The sequence below is a fragment of the Suillus clintonianus genome, assembly GCF_016758775.1.
Source record: "Suillus clintonianus strain FC179 chromosome Unknown DEU56scaffold_6, whole genome shotgun sequence".
In the NCBI taxonomy this organism is placed as follows: domain Eukaryota; kingdom Fungi; phylum Basidiomycota; class Agaricomycetes; order Boletales; family Suillaceae; genus Suillus; species Suillus clintonianus.
The window spans coordinates 582194-605285 of record NW_024539230.1 but is presented as its reverse complement, the minus strand read 5'-3'; the positions used below and the strand labels follow the sequence as shown (position 1 = coordinate 605285).

The window sequence follows — 23092 nt, the reverse complement described above, 5'->3', positions numbered from 1 at the left end:
ACAATGGTCGTACTCAACGACTCTGGCCTTAACACCAGCAACTTTCTGGTTTTCAAGACTACCAGCTAAGTTTGGTTACAGGTCTCAATAATCAGTCAGACTCATGATTCATGAACCAACTTAGCACTAGTAAGGCTAAGTAAGCCACTAGAAACCGGTTATTCGTGCTTTTTTTATTGCATGCCACTCCTCTCCTGTAAATAGATTTTATTTTGGTACACTGCTCCCTTGAAAGCTCACGCAGTAGCATGTTCTAGAAGACGAAGAAGTAGCCCTTGAGAAGCTTCGCATATGAATTTTTCGAGCTATCCATCACCATTGAGCAAAGCCGATACAACCGTGGCGTCGATAAAACTGTACGCAGTTGAAACTCGACCTAGCCGCGGAACCTGGGCGGTCTCAAGAGTCAAATGCCACGCTCTTTCCGCCGCTCTAATCGAATGACACTCGTCGTTCCCGTGACCCGTCATTGGCAAAGTCTTTTGACCATCCTTCGCCCGGAATCCGGATCGTTCCACCATCAGCCTCATAAACGTAGAGTGACCTGCAGGAAATCGAGAACGTAATACACGGGACAAGCTCGATGGCAAGAGTGTGAGCTGATAGCGCTTCCCTTGATCCTCATTCTGAGATGAGAGGAGCGTGGCCGTCCTTCTCAAGCCAAGATCGTGCCTTCTCCTTGGCTTGACTTTCCATAGCCTGCATTTACTTTGACAATCTGGACCCCTCTCGGATCAATCCTGACATCTTCTCATAGCCCGTCTATGTACGAAAAATTCATCGTGAGATGCCAACATCGGGGCCCCCTGGATCTTCTGACCAGCCTAAACAAAACGCAGGTACGAAGGTCCCTGTCGCTGAAGACTTATTAGGAGAATCGTACAGAGGCGGTTCGCGTACATCGTATTGCAACAAGTCACTGAACTTTACGGCACGACTTTGTTTAATTTGCTACGGTTCCGTTCAAGCGGATCAAGAAGTGTCATATGAGCTGATAATTTATTCAAAGTTGTGGGGTAACACAGTCACGGATCGTTTTAGCACGGTATGTACATGCGTTGCCGATCACGTTCTCCGCCTCTTTTGTTCGTGCGGGCCTCCGTTTCCAGTATTCTTCAATAATAGCAAAACAAGTTCCAGCTGATATGGTGTGTAATATGACATCTTGCATCCAATTCCACTTTGCCGCTGACACTGGCATTGCCGAATCTAACAAAGTTCCCACTTGAGTTGAACAGTTGGTGTAAATGATTAATCAACCTGCTAGTGGAAGAGAAGCCTTGGACATTCCTTGTGACTAGGCTCAGGTCATGGGTTACCGACACCGTCCTTTTGAGGGGGATTGGTTGTGTGGATTGTTTTCATCCTATCACCATGTCCAACTACGTGGAGGAGAAGAAAAAGGAATCATACGATGGGGATGTCGACATTGTCACTACAGAAGATGAAGAATACATCATGCAGCCCGAGATCCGCCAGGCTGCTGAAAGGAGGCTTGTGCGGAAACTCGATTTTCGCCTGCTGCCAACGATTGTGCTTATATTCATCATGAACTACATTGATGTGAGTGCAATTCTTTGTTTACTGCGGAAGACGCTGACAAACGGTTTTGATAGCGTGTCGCGATAACGTCTGCTAGACTGAAGGGTCTAGAGTCGGACCTAGGATTGACTGGTGTGTATTGTGTTTTTCACTTGATCTACACTTCATTCTTTTCCACCCCAGACCTCCAGTACTACACAGTTGTTGCGATCTTATATGTATCTTATTGCCCAGCACAGGTATGTGTACAAGGGAAATTGAATGTTTGGAAAACTCGTGTTAATATTCTCTAGATCCCGTCCAATATGGTAAGTACTAAGCCTGGCAATTTAGAGCATCCAGCACTCAATTGATGTGGCCGTTAAGCTACTCAACTATGTAACAAGGTCCGTATTCCTGGATTGATATGCTACTTTCCCTTTGAAATCGAGATGTACCAGGCCGACCTTCTACATCGGTACTTGTGTAGTGCTATGGGGAGTAACAAGCGCTCTGACTGGGGTAAGTGATCTAAAGCCCATGCTTTGACCGATCTTAAATATCCCGTAGGTAACGCATAACTTTGCCGGCATCATTGCCTGCCGGATATTCATTGGTCTACCAGAGGTATACAGTCTTCAACACTTCCCTGGCGTAGCTTGATGTCATGTTTGACTAGGCGGCTTTTTATCCGGGTGCAATGTATCTACTTTCTCGATGGTACACTCGAAAGGTAAACAAAAAAAGATTGTCGTGCGTATCCGTTGGTCAATCTGATGTGTTTCAGGAATTGGCATTCAGGTCTGCTATCCTGTACTCAGGACTTTTATTATCGAATGCCTTTGGTAGCGTATGTCTTTCACGCGTGCTTCTGAATCTACATAATCATATGGTGATTAGTTGATTGCTGCAGGCATACTCGGCAATATGCAAGGTGTACTAGGCATTGCGGCATGGAGATGGTTTGTGATCTTTTCATGCAATATTTTTCTGAATCCTTACTCAAAAAATACAGGCTCTTTTATATCGAAGGCGCCATTACAATATTTGTTGGATTCCAAGCCATGTACGTGACTTCGCTACTGAAACGCCGCAGTGCACTTAACTCAATCGCGATTCAGGTGGCTGCTCCCCGATTATGTATGGACGTATCACCAACCTCGATAATTGAATGTTAATGTCGCTTTTCAGCCGAACAACACTCGATGGTTGACGCCAGCGGAGCGCCGATTGGCACAGGCGCGTCTTGCAGAAGATGCCGGCGAAGCCGATCAAGATTCTGCGGAAGCTTCGTATGCACCCTTCAGCATAACGCATGCGATGTTGCTAAACATCTTCTAGGGTATTCGAGGGATTCAAGATGGCCATCAAAGATCCTAAGGTTCCAGTTTTCATGTTTATGTGCTGTTCGCAGTTACTAGGTCTAAGCTTCGTCAACTTCTTCCCAACGTAAGCATACCATACCGTGTGTGCTTGAATGAATTTATGGATGGCTTCAACAGCCTTACGAGCACCCTCGGATATTCGACGACTGTAACTCTTTTAATGTCTGCGTAAGTCGCTGGTTGCTCGCTTGTCAAAAACTTCTGAAATGTATTATCTAGTCCTCCGTGGATCTTTGCTTCTATCTGCACCCTCATCGGAGCTTGGCATGCTGGTAATTGACTTGACATTGCCTTGGACTTCTCTAATTCAAGCGTCTCTTTGCACTTGATAGATAAGACAGGGGAGCGCTTTTTCCATCAAACGGCTTGGTGGTGGGTGGTGATGGTCGGTTATATCATTTCCCTGTCGACTATGGCAACCGCCGGGAGGTACTTTTCCCTGTTTCTGATGACTACCGGATACTGCGGTATGTTTACTTGTCTAAAGTAGTCACAGCGGTCTGACTATTCACCAGGTTTTACTCTGACATTAGTCTGGGTGGCTAACGCGATTCCACGACCACCTGCAAAACGTTCTGTTGCAATGGGTTTGGTTAATGGGTTTGGTAACCTGGGAAACGTGTAAGCTTTTTATATGCTACCCTTGATTCACACGCTGATAATCGGCGTTCTTAGAATGGGTTCGTACATCTGGAATTCGAAGTGGAGCCCGCAGTACCATCAATCGATGATTATCGCGTTGTGCGCCCTTGCACTAGCAAGTTTCCTTAGTTTTGGTAGGTTGCACGATCGTGACCTCTCACTCCACGTTTTTCAATTTTCTTGCAGTGATCCGTTGGATGTTAGTCCGCGAAAACAAACAAATGGAACGCGAGGAGATGGATTTGATGCACGGTCCTGAACGCCAACGAATTGAAGAAGCTGCTAAACTGGAAGGCATTACCTTCGAGGAGGCAATCCAGCGTCGCAAAGGCTTCCGTTATCTGTACTAGGTGTATTGTCGCAGTACTACATAGTACTTACATGTATGTAGCCATACTGAGGCTTATAAGTTGTCCTCAGCACTACGATGTGATGTTTCGAACTCCGACTCATGTGACAACTTGGTTCCAACGCTCACACATCATTAATTCTCAAACGCCGAGCAACCTACTTGAAGCTTTAAATGAAGTCTGTCTGAAACCGTACGACTTCTGGTGATGGTATCCGAGGATTTCAGCCCCTGGTTGGCCGGGACGGGACTCCTGCCCAGGTGAAATTCATACCCTTCTGACCACTGGTGGCTGCAGGAGTCTGATCTTTGTTCCGCCCATTTCCTTAAAGGTCTTGAAGGATCAACCCCGCAGGGACAGGCACTTATTGAAACTCAGGTCTACGTACTGTACTCAGCCGACGGGGCGCATGTTGTCATCGGTGGCACACCTGTGAGATCCGTGTAGTGTGATACGCATAAAATTATGCGAAACACAGACTACGCAAACACCAAATCTTCTCACGAGATATGTCGGAGCGTACCTGCTCGCTCAATCACACGCCCCTGGGAAATTTTATTGCACCAGAAAGAATCTGGGACGCATACAAGCTTGACCATTTCAAAGCAAATCCGCAGCTCTCGGAAAGAATGGTTTCCCCGGTCGATCCGAGGTGTTCCCTACGTCTGTGGGGAAACGTGCTTTCCCCCTCGAACCGATGAACCTCGGTCACCATATCGGCATGTACATGTAGATCCATCTGACGGGAGATATGTGCCACGAGTTCCTTTGGTCTTCACAGCGACATGATTGCCGACTTGCCCCAGGCGAATCGACCTTCTCCAATATGTTCGTCATGCCGCTCTGGTCCCCTCTCCCCGGTATTGTATATATAGATACAAAGCCGGCGACAATTCTTGTACATGTCAATAGAAGCTGATTCTGGGCCACGGACCTGCCCAAATGTTGCCACCGTTCGCCAAAACAGATTCCCCTCCACTGATGGTATTCTGGTTGCCTTCCGCTTTTGGACTTGAGGAGCAACATGCCCGGTGTCATTGAATTCATTATCAGCATCGCGATAACACCTCCAGTGACCGTGGTATAAAAGGCATCTGTTTGTGTGGCTGGAACCGCGCTGAGTTAGGCGTAGCATTTCACTGCTCTTTCTTGCCCCACATGTCTATCGAGGAGGAGAAGAAAACTGAATCCTTCACAGAAAATGTGGTCGCAGTGTCAAATGACACTGATGACTTCAGGCTATTGACAACAGATGCCAGAATGGCGGGAGAACGGGCACTGGTGCGCAAATTGGACCGCCGCCTGATGACCACTGCTGTGGTCATATACCTTTTGAACTACATTGACGTGGGCAACATCCGTTTATGAACTTCAGCGTGCTCACGCGTATGCATAGCGTGTCGCTGTTACTGCTGCGAGGTTGCAAGGTTTAGAGCAAGATCTCGGTATAACAAGTGAGTGAAGTGGACTACCGTAGTTTCCATGCTTACTCGATTAACTAGCCGTTCAGTATGAAAGTATTCTGGCTATTCTTTATGTCACTTATTGCCCGGCACAAGTGAGCAAATTTCTGCACAACCTATGTAATCTCACTCACCATCCTATCTGCGACCAGATCCCCTCGAACATGGTTTGTTTATGTGCTATCGTTTGTGAATGCAAGACTGATTTTGATTGTTGACAGATTTTGAGTTATATTTCACGGTTTGTTGTAATTGGAATTATCTTGGTCTAGTCAATACTAAGGAGAAGCAACTCAGACCATCACTTTATATTGGGGCCTGCGTTATTGGATGGGGTCTTACAAGTGCTTTAACTGGGGTAAGCCTTGTTGGAAGTTGCAACTCGTGCTTGCTAACCGCTGCACAGGTCACAACCAATTTTGCGGGTATCATGGCTTGTCGTGTATTCATTGGCCTTCCCGAGGTAAAATCCTCCTTTTTTGATAACCACGTGCGGGCTGAACGAGTGCGGTTTTCCTCAGGCTGCATTCTATCCTGGTGTCATGTATCTGCTCTCGCGGTGGTATACCAGGAAGGTTAATACCAAGTTTTTGAAATGATGAGTCGCCACTCATGCAACATTCAGGAGCTCGCCGTGCGGTCAGCCTGGTTCTATTGTGGACTTTTAATCTCGAATGCATTCGGAAGTGTGAGATTTCTGTCGTCAGTGGACTTTGACGCCCGGTAACGATCCTTTTTAGTTGATTGCAGCTGGAATTCTCTCGCAAATGCAAGGCGTACTGGGACTTGCGGCCTGGAGATGGTAGGACGAAATCTTTATTCTTAGGAACAGTGCCCTGACCGGAGTGTCTGCCGCAGGTTGTTCTACATAGAGGTATATGTCACCCTACCCCTGGATCTTCTGTGCTGATCACTGACTTAATCGCCATAGGGAGCGATAACCATGTTCTTTGGCTTCTTGACCATGTGCGCATCTTCATGTTTCTATTCTTACTCAAAGTTGACAGCAACGATTTCGTCCAGGTGGCTTCTTCCAGATTTTGTAAGCAGAACAGTTTTAGAACGAATTTCGGCGGGGGTCTGATATGACATCACACAGCCCCATAACACTCGATGGCTTAACGCAGCGGAACGCCGCTTGGCTCAAGTTCGCCTTGCAGAAGATGCAGGGGAGGCTGACAAGGACGCTGATAACCTCACGTGAGTCCAGCTCGTGTTCCATCCTTTCCTATTACTGACAAGGTGTTGCCCCATATCACTTTTGTTAACTGGTACACTGTTCGGGTGTCACAGCATTTACGATGGCTTGTGGCTGGCTATCAAGGATCCGAAGACCATCATTTTCATGTTTATGAGCTGTTCGCAACTTCTGGGCCTGAGTTACATCAACTTCTTCCCCACGTAAGTACTTCGTGGACAATCTTGAATTTATTGCGCTAACATCGAGCGGGATAGCTTGACTCAGACGCTTGGTTACGGCACTACTGTTACGTTTTTGATGGCGGCGTAAGCATGTCATTCTGTTGTCACATTCCCAGTTGTAGCTCATCGTCGTCTGATCGCGAGTCCTCCATGGGTGTTTGCGGCAACCCTCTGCGTATTAAACGCATGGCATGCAGGTATATCTGATTCCCGGTAATGCATGACAGTCATTTTAACAAAACGAATAGATAGGTCTGGAGAGCGATTCTTCCATATCGCTACTTGGTGGTGGGTGGTCATCCTTGGATACATCATCTCGCTAGCCACCATGGCTACGGGTGGACGATACTTTTCCTTGTTCCTTATGACCACCGGATACTGTGGTAAGTGCTCATTGGACAACTGAACGCAGGCTTGACACGTTTTCGGAAGGTTTTGCCTTGACATTGACCTGGGTTTCAAACGCCATTCCTCGTCCACCAGCAAAACGCGCCGTAGCTATGGGTCTTGTCAATGGGTTTGGAAACCTCGGTAATATGTAAGGTCAATGCTCAGTGAAATGTCGAATTGCTTACAAGTCTTTACAGGATGGGTTCATATGTCTGGAATGCCGCATGGGGGCCTCAGTACCATCAATCCATGATTATAGCATTGTGCAGTCTCGTTTTGTCCACAGTTTTGGGCTTCCGTAAGTAAAATCACAACTTGACCACTCTGATGTACTCATATATTGATAGTAATGCGGTGGATATTAATGAACGAGAATAAGAAAATGGATCAAGAGGAGAAGAAATTCACGGAGGGCCCTGGACGCCAACGTATTGAGGAGGCTGCTAGATTGGAAGGCATTACATTCGATGAGGCTGTGAAAAGAAGGAAGGGCTTCAGGTATCTGTATTGATTTTTTAAGAGACGCTCGAGTCATGTACAATAGATTTGTGATAGAGCTGGACTCCTGTATTACATAAACTTGATTTGGACTTTGTACTCAAATCCACGTCACGAAGTGGGTACGTAACTTGAAGAGCCCATGCCCCCAACATGCCTCAGAGACTGTCATATGTAATTACATTCGTGCGTGTTTCACTGAAGTTTTTACCTGACTGACTGGACATTTACGTGCAGGTTGACATCTGTTCGTGATCCGCCAACGGCGTTTTACGCACAGTACTAGTGAAAGCTCGGCAGTGACGTTCGTATAGAATCGAGGGTTCACCTGATGCACTACCCTTTGTCCTGAATCAATCAATATGGATCATCCTTACCCTAGAACCCATCTCCATGAGAATCACGGACCTTCTGAGAAGCACCCGGTCAAATTTATAGCTCGTACCCTCGAGCTCCAAGTCCTTCCTGACCTGTTTGTTTGACCCACACCGTCTTGCATTGGCACCAGCTCGAAATCGACACCAAGATCATGGCGCACCCTGTCATATGGCGAGGAAAAGTGTTCTTTTACCCCATTGGCAATACACCTGCAGTTTGCCTCACACAGGATCTTTGTCCAACTGAAAAAGCAGACATGCTGCTTCTTGGTTGCGGCGATCCGAGGCATATCCTTTATACTGTATATACAAACAGTGCTGGCTTGCAAGGTAAACGCACATTTAGCAGCCATATTTTGAGAGAGTGGTGCGCTAATGTTCCGTGTTCAGGATCACGAAAACTGGACTTCACTTGCTGCGACATCGAGAGTGCAGTCATTGGTGAGCCCAAATTTGATACTCGAGACGTCTTCCTTATCCAATGTATCAAACAGCCCGTAACGTCATCTTATTCACCCTCCTTGCCGATGAAGGCGCTGCGCAGAAAGTGCCTCAAATCTGGAACATATTTTTCCACTTTTACCTCGACATAGCCTCTCGTGACCTGCTCATATCACAGTGCAGGAGGTTGGTCGAGCTATCCGAAGATCTGGATAGCTGGAACAATGGTCCTTACGGTCATTTCCTTCGCATGTGCACTGGAGATACTCTCGCCGAGTTGCGGCGCCTTTGGCAGCTCTACGTCAAGACGGCTACTTTCTCTCCTAGCCAGGCAAAAGAATTTGAATCTGCATATGCTGCTGATGTCAAGGCAGGCAGGGCGAAGTTTGAACACGTGTTCACATCAAGTCGCGCAGCCGGGCCATTGTCGATGTATGCCTTCGAGAAGGCCAGTGACCACTACAACGTGTACTGGGGTACAGGCATGTGCTCTGCCGTCCCCAAGAGACCCTTTGAGGCGTCACATCCAAATCCGACCTTAGCATACTCCATGGTTGGTGACAGATTTGGGGTCCACTATGGAACGGATCCTCTCGCTTGTTTTCATTTGGCAGAGGCACTTGCACCACCTGTCGGAAGCGTTCGCCACCCAGAGAAATGTACTCTGAAAGACATAGTAAATGTCTGCAAGATGCAGTTTTCGAGGTGGTGCACTTCGGTTTCCGAGGTCGTGTGCAATCAACGTCCATCTTCTCCGAGCCCGCTCATGATTCGTTGCTTCGTGGGCGACGCTCTCAGCTTGTGCCAAGCCCTTGGCTACTCCCACTCCACTAAGTCGACATCGACACCATTCCCTGTTGCTCCTTGGAAGCACGCGCGCATCACTTTTGATCCTGATGGTTACAGAAGTCACACGCAGTCGCCTGCGCCGACCACATTCAACGTCATTGATACTTCCAATCTTATTGATCACGTCGGCGTGTTGAATATCATCGCTATTACTTCTCCCATTCTTCAGCGAACTCCATCTACCACGCTGTACACGGAAGGTCTCGCTTCAAGTACCACAGAAGACACGCTGTCCCAACAACTTTGTGCAGATATTGCAACTATTGGTCTGCTCCTCGGCTTGATTCCTGCGTGCTTCGTATCGCAGTTCACGAACCGGTCGAACATGCACGAGCACATCGCGCGTCTGTCGCAAGATACAATCCAGAATCATGAGCGCCTCGCCTGGAAGCTGATCGGCGGGGCTGAGAGACTTGTGACGGATCTTAGCTGCCCCATCGACATCGCTCCGGAGCAGCTTGCAGGTGTTCTCTTCAACATCTATCTCAACATGTTTTCTCATGAGAACGTGATGCGAAAGATGGCCATGGTCAAGCAGTCGCCAGCGACAATCAAGTTGAGTGGAGTCGTACATTACCATCGCCGTTCATTCGCGGAGGTGTTGGGTGTCGTCAAGAGGAGGGTGAACACAGAGTGGGATTCAACCATGAACATGCTTCATGGCAAGATTCAGAATGACATTATCCTCATGACCGGAATGAACTTTTTCCAAGATCTCTTCTGCCAGCTGCACCTTCTCGGCATTTACACTGTGTTTTGGCTGTCTCTACAAAAGGTGCAGGAGGTGCACCGCGTCGAAAGGCCTGTCATCTTTCGCGATTGGAAGACGCTCCCACAAACTGTCTGTGTCGTCCTCGTTGTTCCTCGGGATCGCCTTCAGCCGCTCTTACCCGATCTTGACGAGGCTGGAACACCTGTGTTGCAGTGCGACCTGAGCGGCGTAACAACCCAGAATACGTTCTCTTGCATCAACACAGTGTTCGGTGCTATTAAGATCAGCGGCCAAGGTGATAGCAAAACTGCAGCCATCACAGAAGACGCCACTGGACGGTATGGGACCTCTCCTCTAGTGGTGTGGTTCTGGGTGCCGTCCATTGTGCTGATGAACGAGCGTCGTTTAACCGTCGTATTATCTGTTCTCTCCACCCTAGCGACTTGCGCACTCGCCATGAAGCGGGGGCTCGACCTTTCCATATTCCGCGCGGATATGGGAGACGAGAAACTTGTGCACATCCTGCGACAACGTCCTGATGCTGGCCCAGACAGTCCCGAGGAGAAGATTATGCAGATCGACAGTCGTCCCACGAAGACGTCTGGTACACGTACATTTGTCACGTTGGACAAAGAATGCAAGACACCTCAGACATTCACCACTCGTGTGGATATCGTCGAACCGGAGATGAAAGCTTCCCTGACCAGCGGTACCACACCCACTGTGAATCAACTTTCCATGCATTCGATCGCCATCGTTCTTGGAGGCAACTCTTTGCAATTGCCTTTCCCGCTTCCTGTCGATGCCAAGAAAGTTAAGCTCCGCGTCGCGCGAAAGTCGCTGTACATCGAAGTGCGTTCTCTCTCTCTGTCTGTCTCGCCAAATTCTAGTTTCTGACTCGGCGCAGGTCATCTTGCCCCTGAAGCTTTCTCTTGGAGGAACAGACAAGATTGACATGTTCCCTGTTATTCCGCAGGGAGGCGATTTTACTCTCTGGAACATGCACCGAGTCGATCTCGATCAATGCGTGCCTTTCAGCATCGCCAACAAACAGGCTCTTGGCTGGATCAACCCCCACCTCTCCCTCATGGTGTCTGAGCGTGAAAAAAATATCCCCTATGGATTGACAACAGGGTCCACACTGCTTGATGTCAAACACACACTTCATTCCATTTTTGGGAGTGCAAGCGGCCTCACGAATGGAAACCCCCCTCTATGCCACGCCTTCCAAGCGAAAGATGAACCGCAGATCTTTGTCATGCTCTACATCACGGACCTACGCTTGGACGTCGGGTCGCACACCATGATCGCTGATGCTTGGGTGATGCCGTCTTCTCCCTCGTTTGAAAAGTTCGAGGCTTTCAGCAAAGTTTCTGGGCACGTAAAACCTAGCAATATGCAGATGGTTGGGATGGGTGTCGAGGAGAGGAAGGCATGGATGCACCTCCTTGTGGCCGCAACGGAGCGGTGCCGTACCTGGGAGCACAAGATCAACTGCGAGTACCGTGTCCAAGGCGCTATCCCTCTAACTTTAGAGCCAGACCAGAGTCCTATTTGCTCTTGCGGTGCCGGGGTGGGGACAGAAGCGTTTGTAAAGAAATACCCGATGCTTCGGCCGCTTGCGCCGTATGTGACGAGGGCAGCGATCAGTCCGCTGTTCGCGCTGTCATACTTGGAAAAGGTCGGTGATCTAGAAGATGTCATTGCGACGAAGACTCCACCGACGCCTGCGCCGGCAGTAGCGGTGCGTCATGTGTGCGCTGCATGTGGAAAGGCAGGAGGTGCTTCTGCGTCGTTGTTGATATGCAGCCGATGCAAGGTCGTGCGGTATTGTTCAGAGGGTTGTCAACGCAAGGACTGGAAAGGGCACAAGAAGGATTGCATGGTGTCATCTTCCTGAATTCGAGATCGTTTATCGCCAGTAAATATTGTGTCGATTTGTCTTTTTTGCTGAATTCACGCTGCTGCGTTGACAATTACATAATATTGTGCCGCGCCAAATTTGCCTCAAAGCCAAATAGAAGAAAACCAACTTTTTTACATTAGTTTTGCTGCTCTTTTGAATCAATAATAAGTCTCGTTGACTCCAGTCAAGCAGCTGCCAGCCTGGTGGCAATTGCACAGTATTGGTTCGACGCAATTTCAAAGGCCAAGATATCCATTAATCATGATGATACAGAAGGACCGACTTTCTTCCTTCTAGTACTGATAGGCCTGGGGAGACTACGAGATAATCGCTTCTGTCCTTTTGACCTGTTTCTCGTGTGCTGCAGCTGACTGGACATTCATACGTGCAGGTAAATTTGCCATCTGATTCCGGGTCATGTTCATGCAAGCCCGGCCATAACATCCGTGACGTAGTATAGAATCGCTCGTGAAGGTCAACGCTCACGGTCTATCACCGTTTGCCGTGATCTTCCTTTCTACTTTGCGTGCTGGCCTAGAACCAAGCTCCAATTCCATAAGGCTCACGGACCTTCTAGCAACAGAGCGCTCAGTCAACGTGTTCGTGTGCCCTCCAAATCCTTCCTGACTTGCTCATTTGACTGTATTATCTTCGTTTGCGCCAGCTAGCCGCTCCAAATCCATACCAAGATCATCATGGCACACCCTGTCCTATGGAGAGGAAAAGTGTTCTTTTACCCTATTGGCAATACATCTGCAGTTTGCCTCACACAGGATCTTTGTCCAACTGAAAAAGCAGACATACTACTTCTTGGGTGTGGCGATCCAAGGCATATCCTTTACACTGTATATACAAACAGCGTTGGCTTGCAAGGTAAATGGACATTTAGCAGCCATATTTTGATAGAGTGGTGCGCTAATGTTCTGTGTCAGAGTCACGAAAACTGGACTTCACTTGCTGCGACATCGAGAGTGCAGTCATCGGTGAGCCCAAATTTGACATTCAAGGCGTCTTATTAAGCTAAAATATCAAACAGCTCGTAACGTTATCCTATTCACTCTCCTTGCCGATGAAGGCGCTGCCCAGAAAGTGCCTCAAATCTGGAACATATCTTTCCACTTTTACCTCGACATAGCCTCCCGTGACCTGCTCATATCACAGTGTAGGAGGCTGGTAGAGCTATCCGAAGATCTGGATAGCTGGAACAATGGTCCTTACGGTCATTTCCTTCGCATGTGCACTGGAGATACTCTCGCCGAGTTGCGGCGCCTTTGGCAGCTCTACGTCAAGACGGCTACTTTCTCTCCTAGCCAGGCAAAAGAATTTGCATCTGCATATGCTGCTGATGTCAAGGCGGGCAGGGCGAAGTTTGAACACGTGGTCACAGCAAGTCGGGCAGCCGGACCATTGTCGATGTATGCCTCCGAGAAGGCAGGTGACCACTACAACATGTACTGGGATACAGGCGTATGCTCTGCCGTCCCCAAGAGACCCTCTGAGGTGTCACATCCAAATCCGACCTTAGCATACTCCATGGTTGGTGACAAATTCGGGGTTCACTATGGCACGGATCCTCTCGCTTGCTTTCATTTGGCAGAGGCACTTGCGCCACCTGTCGGAAGCGTTCGCCACCCAGAGAAATGTACTCTGAAAGACGTAGTAAATGTCTGCAAGGCGCAGTTTTCGAGGTGGTGCACTTCGGTTTCCAAGGTCTTGCGCAATCAACGTCCATCTTCTCCGAGCCCGCTCATGATCCGTTGCTTCGTGGGCGACGCCCTCAGCCTGTGTCAAGCCCTTGGCTACTCCCACTCCACTAAGTCGACATTGACACCATTCCCTGTTGCTCCTTGGAAGCACGCGCGCATCACTTTTGATCCTGATGCTTACGGAAGTCACACGCAGTCCCCCGCGCCGACCACATTCAACGTCATTGATACTTCCAATCTTATTGATCACGTCGGCGTGTTGAATATCATTGCTATTGCTTCTCCCATTCTTCAGCGAACTCCGACTGCTACGTTGTACACGGAAGGTCTCGCTTCGGTTAGCCCAGAAGACACGTTGTCCCAACAACTTTGTGGAGATGTTGCGACTATTGGTCTACTCCTTTGCTTGATTCCCGCGTGCTTCGTATCGCAGTTCACGAACCGGTCGAGCATGCATGAGCACCTCGCACGTATGTCGCAAGATACAATCCAGAATCATGAGCGCCTTGCCTGGAAGCTGATCGGCGGGGCTGAGAGACTTGTGACGGATCTTAGCTGCCCCATCGACATCGCTCCGGCGCAGCTTGCAGGTGTTCTATTCAATATCTATCTCAACATGTTTTCTCATGAGAACATGATGCGAAAGTTGGCCATGGCCACACAGTCGCCGGCGACAACCAGGCTGTCCCTGATTGTACATTACCATCGACGTTCGTTCGTGGAGATTTTGGGTGTCGTCAAGGGGAAGGTAGTCACAGAGTGGGATTCAACCATGAACATGCTTCATGACAAGATTCAGAATGACAGGACCCTCATAACCGGAATGAACTTTTACCAAGATCTTTGCTGCCAGCTGCACCTTCTCGGCGTTTTCACTGTGGGTTGGCTGTCTCCCCCACAGATGCAGGAGATGCAACGTGCTGCAAGGCCTCTTGTCTTTCGTAATTGGAAGACGCTTCCACAAACTGTCTGTGTCGTCCTCGTTGTTCCTCGGGATCGTCTTCAGCCGCTCTTGCCCGATCTTGACGAGGCTGGAACACCTGTGTTGCAATGCGACCTGAGGGGCGTAGGAACCTCGAATGCGTTCTCTTGCATCAACACAGTTTTCGGTACCGTCAAGATCAGCGGCAAGGGCGACAGCAAAACTGCAGCCATTGAGGTGGACGCCAATGGACGGTATGGAACTTCCCCTCTCGTGGTGTGGTTCTGGGTACCGTCCTTCGTGCTGATGAACGTGCGTCGTGGAACAGTCGTATTATCTGTTCTCCCCGCTACAGCAAGTCTAGCGCTTACCATGAAACTGGGGCTGAACCTTTCCTTATTCCAAGCGGACATGGGAGATGAGCAGCTCGTGCACATCCTGCGACAGCGTCCTGATGCTGGCCCAGACAGCTTTGGGGAGAGGGGTGTGCAAATCGGCAGTCGTCCCATGACGACGACTGGTGCTCGCACATTCGTCACGTTAGATAAAGAATGCGAGACACCTCAGACATTCACCACTCGCGTGGATATCATCGAACCGGAGATGAAAGCTTCCCTGATCAGCGGTGCTACACCTATTGTGAATCAAGTTTCCATGCATTCAATTGCTGTCGTTCTTGGAGGCAACTCTTTGAAACTGCCTTTCCCACTTCCTATTGATGCGAAGAAAGCCAAGCTCCGCATTGCACGAAAGTCGCTATACATCGAAGTGTGTTTTCTCTCTCTTTCCGATCTCCAAATACTCTTTCTGACACGGTGTAGGTCACCTTGCCACTGAAACTTGCTCTTGGAGGAACCGACATGATGGACATGTTCCCTGTCATTCCGCAGGGAGGCGATCTTGCGCTGTGGAACATGCACCGAGTCAACCTTGACCAATGTGTACCTTTCAGCATCGCCAACAAGAATGCTATCGACTGGGTCATCCCTCACCTCTATTTCATGTTGTCGGAGCGCGAAAGAAAAATGCCGGTTGTTTTGACAACGGGGTCCACGTTGCTGGATGTCAAACATACACTTAATGTCATGCTCAGGCATGCAAGCGGTACCACAAATGGTAAACCCCCTCTATGCTACGCCTTGCAGGAAGAACCCCAGGTCTTTGCTATGGTCTTCATCACGGACCTCCGCTTGGACGTCGGGTCGCACACTATGATCGCTGATGCTTGGGTGATGCCGTCTTCTCCCTCGTCTGAAAAGTTCGAGGCTTTCACCAAAGTTGTAAAACATAGCGATATGCATATGGTTGGGATGGGTGTCGAAGAGAGGAAGGCATGGATGCACCTCCTCGTAGCCGTGGCGGAGCGGTGCCGTACCTGGGAGCACAAGAGCAACTGCGAGTACCGTGTCCAAGGCGCTATCCCTCTAACTTTGGAGCCGAACCGGAGTCCTATTTGCTCTTGCGGTGCCGGGGTGGGGACAGAGGCGTTTGTGAAGAAATACCCGATGCTTCGGCCGCTTACGCCGTATGTGACAAGGGCAGCAATCAGTCCGCTGTTCGCGCTGTCGTACATGGAAAGTTTTGGTACACTGGAAGATGACATCGCAACGAAGACTCCACCGACACCTGCGTCGGCAGTAGCGGTGCGTCATGTATGCGCCGCATGTGGAAAGGAAGGAGGTGCCTCTGGGTCGTTGTTGATTTGCAGCAGGTGCAAGGTCGTGCGGTATTGTTCACAGGGTTGTCAGCGCAAGGACTGGAAAGGGCATAAGAAGAATTGCATGGTGGTATCTTCCTGAATTCGAGATCGTTCATGACGATGGAGTGGTGCCGTCGTCTCGTGGTTGTCTGTGCTGGAATGATGATGCTACTGACATGCTGTGCTGCTCTATCCTAACCTGGCTGACTAAGCTCTCGGAATCGTCCGTATGGGGTCTTCTGCTCTACCCCTGCCCTAGAACCCCCTACTCCATGCACCCCCCTAAAAACAACCGGCGCCGCCCTCGACGCCGTCTACTGCTCTATCTCTTCTCCTGGATCCTCTATGTCCTCGTCGTCTGTATCCTCCATGTCTTCTTCTACCGCTGCATCCTCCTCGACTAATTGCTCTGCTTCCTCATTTTCTCTTTCAAGTTCTGTCTTTTTCATCGTCAATTTTTCGTCGTACGCCTCCTGGTCTCTTGCGAGCTTTGTTCCTGTTCTGGGAGTGAACGCTCGTAGGCGTCTAGCGCTAAAGTTCCCTTGTAGCGTTTCTCCTTCGAGAGTTTCGAGCTTGTACGAGTTTAACTCCTTCGATTGTACACGACGTGGTACGGACCACTTCGGTATTAGTTTCCGTTCGGTCTTGAATGTATAATCTAGGTCACTGCGGTAAACTTGAACTAATTGACCAATTTTAAAAATAACTTCCCCAGGTCCTCGTTGTAAGAGTTTTTTATCAAAGGCTGCTTTCCTTTTGATTGCGTGTCTGATCACTTCCTCGTAACCGTCCAGACGTTGTTGCTCAACGTATGCAATCTGTGTCGATGCGTCTACGTTTCTGAGTATCGACGTGCTTTCTTCTAGCGGTGTTGGGGGTGTGTTGACGATTAAGCGCAATAATAGTTCTTTCGGTGAGAACTTGAGAGCTGGGAGGAGACGATGATTGAGTGCGTGAACCGCGTCATCGAGGTGGTCTGGCCAGGACTTAGGGAGCTTGTCCCACGATGTTTCTTGCGCGTCGTCTTCTCCTAGCGCTGGTGCGCATAAACGTTTTAGAACGTGAAGCAGTAGCTTATTCGTTCCTTCGACTAACCCATTTACCCAGGGCGAATATGCTGCAACGGTGTGTAGTTTACTTGTTCTCGAAGTGCAAAATTCTCTCACCGCATCATTATTAAAATGTTTTCCGCCGTCGGCCATAAACGTTTCGGGTGCTATGAATGCGTTGGATATTCGCGTTAGACTATCGATCGTAGTGGTTGCGCTCCCTGCCGTTTTGTATTTGTATACCCAAACGTGCTGGGAAAACGTGTCTAGATAGACTCCTAGTGTACTGTACCCTCCTTTCCCTTTGGGAAGCGATAAATAATCTCCTACTAGGAGTTCAAATGGATGGCGTCTGGTAATCGGTTCTAGCAGTGAGTGTATGTGAGTAGGACCAAAATTCTTGCACTTAGCGCAGTGTTTGATTGCTTCCAGAATTGATGCGTCTAGCTTCGGGCTACAGATGCGATCTAAAAGTGTTAGTTTGATCGCGTCTCGACCCCAGTGCCCTCCTTCCGAGTGGGCTTGCTTAGCTAGTTCCTTGGCTTCTTCTTTGGTAACACATTCTACCCTCGATCTTGCCCTTGTCGTGTTACTCCCCTTTAGCCGCCAAAGCTTACCTTCGTCAATTAGATATTCTGAAGCTCGATGCTTCGCGCGTCGTCGTTTGCCGAGGTCCTCGTGATGATCTAGACCGTGAATGGCTTCTATCACCTCCTGGAAGATTGGTTCGTTGGCGAAGCGGACTCGTAGTGCGTCTATCGTGGAGTCGACTTCTGATATGTGCATGACGTCGTTGATGAGCCCGGTGCGTGCTTCCCAATCTTCGTTTACGGTCCATTCACTGCCGTCTCCCGGTGTACGTGGTTGGCCTTCCCACTTGCGGCTTAGCCCGTCTGCGACAACGTTAAGTCGACCTGGAACGTGTCTGACGTCTGAGATGGTATATGATAGGATGCCTTCCCTCCATCTTGCGTGTGCTGCTGTGAGGTTAGAGTTAAGTAGAGTATCTTTTAGCACGTTACAATCAGTTTCTATTTCGACTGGAAAACCCCAAATAATATTTGAGAATTTATCTAGCGCGAATTTCAATGCAGCGAATTCAAGAAGATAAGACTTATACCGTTGTTCTGCTAACAAGGTTCGCTTCGAAGCGAATCCGATGGGGTGTAGCTTCTCTACCCATCGTCCATCTGGAGTCTGTGTTCGGATTTTCTGCGACAACACTGCCGCAAAGCCCTCTGCGCATCCGTCTGTCGTTAAGACAAATGGCGACCCATCGTATCGCGGTCCTTGTACTACGGGTCTTGATGTGACCGCTGCTTTGAGGTGTAGGAACGCCTGGGTGTGTTCGGCCTTCCAGTGTGGTGCGAGTTTGTAGGCATTCATGATTCTCTTGTAGGTAGTCTTGTTATACTGCGCTGGAAGGGGTACGTTCTTGAGGAGATCTCGAAGCGGCGCTTCGCGCTTGGCGTATGCTTTAATTAGTGAGCGATAGTGTCCTGTAAGTCCAAGGAACGATACTAAGTTTAACGCATCTTCTGGCTGCGCCCAATCAACGATTGCTGTGAGTTTTGATAAGTCGGGTTTGACTCCTGTGGGTCCTACTGTAGCGCCTGCGAATTCCGTTTCGGTGACCATGAGACGTGTTTTCGATGGCGCTATTGAGAAGTTACACTCTTTGAACCGTTTGAAGATAGCCTCGAGTTTCTCCATCATTTCGTTGAACGTATCTGCTGAGCAACCTCCGTCATCCATGAATATTTCCATAGTGTAGCTCACCAAGAATTCTTGAAGTCTTATTGCGACCGCTTCGCAGAACATTGTTGGAGCTCCTGTTATCCCCATTGGCATTCTCTTGTACCAGAAATAACCCCTGCCTTCTACGTAGAAAGCAAGGTATGGACGCCATTGTTCTGGGACCTGAAGAGCGTAGAATCCTGATGCGAAGTCGAAAACTGATACGTACCTATGTCCGCTAAGTCGTTGTTGTTTCGCTAAGAGGTCCCCTTGAGGCATAGGCGCTATTTCGGTGAACTTGTTGAGTTGCCCGAAATTTTGACATATGCACCATTTTCTTGATGTTTCTTTTCGTTGTGCCGGTGGTGGTGCGTCTACTTCTCGTTCTGGGAGGTCAAACGCTGGTGGTTCTCCTGCTGTTCTGCACTGGTCGTTGATGCGCTGTCTGAGTTCTTCCCATGGTAGTCCTGTAGCCTCGTGAGCTTTCTGTGTGATTACGGTGGTTGCTGCACATTTGACATGTTCTGCTGGCGCGTGTTCGATAATGCCGGCGTCTAGCATATCGTCGATGCGAGCGCTGAAGAACCGGGATTGATCTGGGGTTAGTGGTCTTTGATGGGTGCGTAGATTGAACGTTGCTGCTTCTGGGACGTTGAGGTTAACAAATGCGTTAGGGATGGGTTTGACTTCTTTGAGGGAAAGCGCAAAGACGTCTGCGTTCCGTCGAACGAAGTCTTCTAGTTGTGTTTTCTCTTCTGCTGTGATGTCGTCTCCAAACGTGATCTCTGATATGATTTTCGCTATCCTTGCTGGGTTGTCAGGCCATGTGTGCCTTGTGAATATGTTGGGTTCTTGCGGCTGTGGTTCTGGGAGTTCGCCTATAAGTTCTCCTTCATATTCTGCTTGGCTTTGATCGGTGATGAGAACTTGGATCGGTGCTGCATGATTGGGATTGTCAACTTCATGCTGCTCGCGGTGTGAGATATCGTGCTCGACTTCCCTTGAGGGGAGCATTTCGCTCCCCTGCGTTTGACTATGTGTTGTATCCTTCTCCTTCCTTTTCGGCTCTACCTCTTGGTCGTCCTCTGCTTTCTGGACTCGTCTCCACATTTGGCGTGATCTCCGTTGCTCTCGTTGTCTCGAGTTTACGGTAGTTGGCTTCCACTGTCCCATAGGTATGTGTTCTGGATGTTCGACTGGTTCTTTTACACTGCTGGGGGTTTTTTGTTGCTTGACGTCTAGGGCGAGACTTGTGCCATGTTCTTCACGTTGTAATGCCTGTGGGTTCGCTATCTGATTGTAGATGGTTGTTGTCTTAGCATTGTCCGCGATTTTGATTGAGTCCGCCTTGTAGTCGTGTTCGGCTTTGAACGATTGTAACAAAGGCTTCCCAAACAAGAACGCCCATCCACCTGCGCTATCAAACACTTCAAAATCCCCTTTTGCTTTGATGCCGTTGATCTCTATTGTTCCGGACCATTTGGCCTCTGAATTGACAATGCTTCCGTTTGCCATTCTTAGCTTCCTTTCTGATGGGCCCCAATTGTGTAGGCGGTGTTTGACTTTTTTGAATATTGACGTACACATGGCTGCTACCATGGCCCCGTCATCAAAGAGAGCCCGTACTCTAACCGCTTCTCCTTTCGGTCCGTTGAGTGTGATTTGATGGATGAATGGTACCGCTTCCTTTGCTTCTAAGTGCTCCTTAGTTATTGTGACGTGTTCCACTGAATACAGGTTAACAGTGTTGATTGCGTCAAGTGGTGCTGATACATGAGTAACTATGGATGTAGATTGAAGCTTGGGGAGTGCGGATGAGTCCATGTCCTCGCGTGATGCCTCCGTACACGCGAGGACACTGCTTCTGGCGTGAAGGTCCGTTTTTCTCTGGGTCAGCGTAGTATGGTTCTTTACGCTGACCCATCCGCTTTTCCCTCGTCTTGTTCAGCGAGTTCTTCAATCCATGCTGCGTTGTATTGCGGGATATGGTTGGTTACTAATGAGATTGGTACCGCCGAAGTGCGATTGAATGCTCCTAGGACTTTGCTCGTAATGGCACGCCACGCTGCTTCCTTGCGTGTTAGTCGTTCTGCGTGGTTTATTGGTAATGGGCAGTTGCGTCCGTTGTGTCCGTGGGTTCCACAGCCAAAACATTCACTCGAACCTATAGCCGCTGTGCCTGGCTTGAGAGGATATCCTGTCTCGTGTGTAACGCGTGCGTTCTCGCCCCATTTCGCATTCCACTGCGCGAGCTGATTTGCGTATACTGCTTGGCCATTTGGGTTATCTGGTTGTTGGGGTATGGCTGCGACGAGCTGTCTGACTGTTGTTCTCATGTCGTCTGTAATGATGGTTTGCTGTTGGGATGGGGTTGTCTGACGGATGTATGGAGACTGTGCGTTTCGCTGGTTCTCTGCGGTTGGTACTCGAGTATACGTGTTGTTAGCTGACGACGTTAGCGATGGGGTTGGTGGATTGATCGCCATTTTGCTGAATTGGCTTTGAAGAGCTATGACTGGGTTCTGCGGTGGTGCACGTAGCTGAATACGAGCTAGGTCTGCGCGCAGTGCCTTGAGTTCCTGTGATTGCTTGATGCTCTGTTCTTGCTTTTCCGCTAGTCTGCTTCCCTTCAACTCCGTCACCGCTTTCGTGAACTCTGACCAGTTCTTGTATTCTTCATCCTTGAGCAAATCTTTCACGATGTCTGGTAACTTGCTGCGGACTTGCCAGATCATTGATGTACCTTGCTCGATGCCTGCGTTGGTGGCGAATTGGAGTGTGTTCGCTGCCCAAGCAACGTGTGTCCAGCACTCTCTGTCATAGAGCGTGGTCTTCTTTCCTACGTCTGCGCTTTGCAGCACGTGGTCTAATAAGTCCCTCTCGTACTCTGCCTTCGTCTTTTCCGCAATGACGATTGGTGGCCAGCGTTTCTCGAATGCTGCTACAAACGCAGTCCACGTAGCCTTATCTGTGGAGCTGAGAGCTTTAAACCATATTTCCGCTTGTGAACTAGTTCCCAAATAGTCGCCGAAGGCGTCTAATTTGTCGCTGCTTGTTGTTACTGCTTGTTGCCTCATTGCGCGGTTGAAGGATTTTACGAAGTCGGCTGGGTTCTCGGATGCGCGCCCGTCTCCATGAAAGATTTGCAGGGTTTCCGTAGGCATTATGAGTTTGGGCTGTGACAGCGCGAAGAATTTGGCTAAGTCGTAATCTGGTGCTGGGGGGGTGGGTTTGAGCGGTTCTGTTTTTACGTGGCGAGTTAGCGGTTGGTATCTGAGCGTTGGTAGTTGGAGGTCTAGGTTTGGGACGTTTAGTTCTGGGAAGGGGATGTTGTTGCGATCGTCGTCGTCTTCGATGCTGCTAAGCGATGAGCTGCTAAAGCGTTCTGGGGTGTCTAATGGGGAGGAAGCTGTGGTCGTTGTCGTTGACCAATTTGACCAGTTTGTTTTTGAGCGGGTGTTGGTCACCGCTTTCCCTTTTGCTGTTCTGGGTCTTAGGCTATCTGTGCTAGGCATCAGATGTCCACGTAAAAAGAGTTGAGTAGATACAGCCCTTCTTTTGTAATACTTGCGGTCTGTTGTGGTGCGGTGCACGTAATAAACTGCGTTTTCTGTGAATGTTTGGTTAGCTGTTTTAAATTGAAGTTTTTTCGAATTTCTGATTCGGTAACGCTAGATCAAGGCTGCGAGCTAAGACTATTGCGAGAGCTAGGACTAGATGCGAAATTGGGTTGGTTCGAACTCGCTCTGTTCACCACGATGGAGTGGTGCCGTCGTCTCGTGGTTGTCTGTGCTGGAATGATGATGCTACTGACATGCTGTGCTGCTCTATCCCAACCTGGCTGACTAAGCTCTCGGAATCGTCCGTATGGGGTCTTCTGCTCTACCCCTGCCCTAGAACCCCCTACTCCAACGACTAAATATTGTGTTGATTTGTCTTTCTTGCGGTATTCATGCTAGTGCTTTGTCAATGTAAAATAGGAATCGGGTCATGTTCGACATGTCGATAAAGGTAGAATACCAA

General features: G+C 49.1%; 4 protein-coding genes across 4 annotated transcripts; all 4 read left to right on the top strand.

Annotated features, from left to right (window-relative positions):
• The first annotated feature begins 1294 nt into the window (after positions 1-1294).
• Positions 1295-3989, top strand: DEU56DRAFT_480870 (major facilitator superfamily domain-containing protein). Its single transcript, XM_041346431.1, has 20 exons — positions 1295-1563; positions 1617-1674; positions 1726-1781; positions 1836-1850; positions 1909-1928; positions 1983-2043; positions 2092-2148; positions 2201-2254; positions 2309-2371; positions 2422-2483; positions 2537-2587; positions 2643-2661; positions 2713-2813; positions 2863-2970; positions 3024-3074; positions 3126-3178; positions 3239-3373; positions 3422-3527; positions 3582-3682; positions 3735-3989. The coding sequence occupies exons 1-20, from the start codon at positions 1375-1377 to the stop codon at positions 3896-3898; spliced, it is 1524 nt and encodes a 507-aa protein (XP_041213819.1). The 5' UTR covers positions 1295-1374; the 3' UTR covers positions 3899-3989.
• Positions 3990-4851: 862 nt separating this feature from the next.
• On the top strand, positions 4852-7758 carry DEU56DRAFT_774758 (major facilitator superfamily domain-containing protein). Its single transcript, XM_041351635.1, has 21 exons — positions 4852-5245; positions 5295-5352; positions 5401-5456; positions 5514-5528; positions 5583-5602; positions 5659-5719; positions 5768-5824; positions 5883-5936; positions 5987-6049; positions 6102-6163; positions 6220-6235; positions 6293-6327; positions 6385-6403; positions 6461-6561; positions 6655-6762; positions 6817-6867; positions 6928-6980; positions 7032-7166; positions 7216-7321; positions 7371-7471; positions 7521-7758. Exons 1-21 carry the CDS (start codon positions 5057-5059, stop codon positions 7682-7684), a joined length of 1524 nt encoding a protein of 507 aa, XP_041213818.1. The 5' UTR covers positions 4852-5056; the 3' UTR covers positions 7685-7758.
• On the top strand, positions 7750-12022 carry DEU56DRAFT_774747 (uncharacterized protein). Its single transcript, XM_041351634.1, has 5 exons — positions 7750-7857; positions 7909-8378; positions 8439-8489; positions 8543-10902; positions 10958-12022. The coding sequence occupies exons 2-5, from the start codon at positions 8201-8203 to the stop codon at positions 11948-11950; spliced, it is 3582 nt and encodes a 1193-aa protein (XP_041213817.1). The 5' UTR covers positions 7750-7857; positions 7909-8200; the 3' UTR covers positions 11951-12022.
• A 626-nt stretch (positions 12023-12648) lies between these two features.
• Positions 12649-16399, top strand: DEU56DRAFT_774736 (uncharacterized protein; the record flags this gene model as incomplete). Its single annotated transcript, XM_041351633.1, has 4 exons — positions 12649-12829; positions 12889-12939; positions 12993-15352; positions 15406-16399. 4 exons carry the CDS (start codon positions 12652-12654, stop codon positions 16381-16383), a joined length of 3567 nt encoding a protein of 1188 aa, XP_041213816.1. The 3' UTR covers positions 16384-16399.
• Between the last annotated feature and the right edge of the window lie 6693 nt (positions 16400-23092).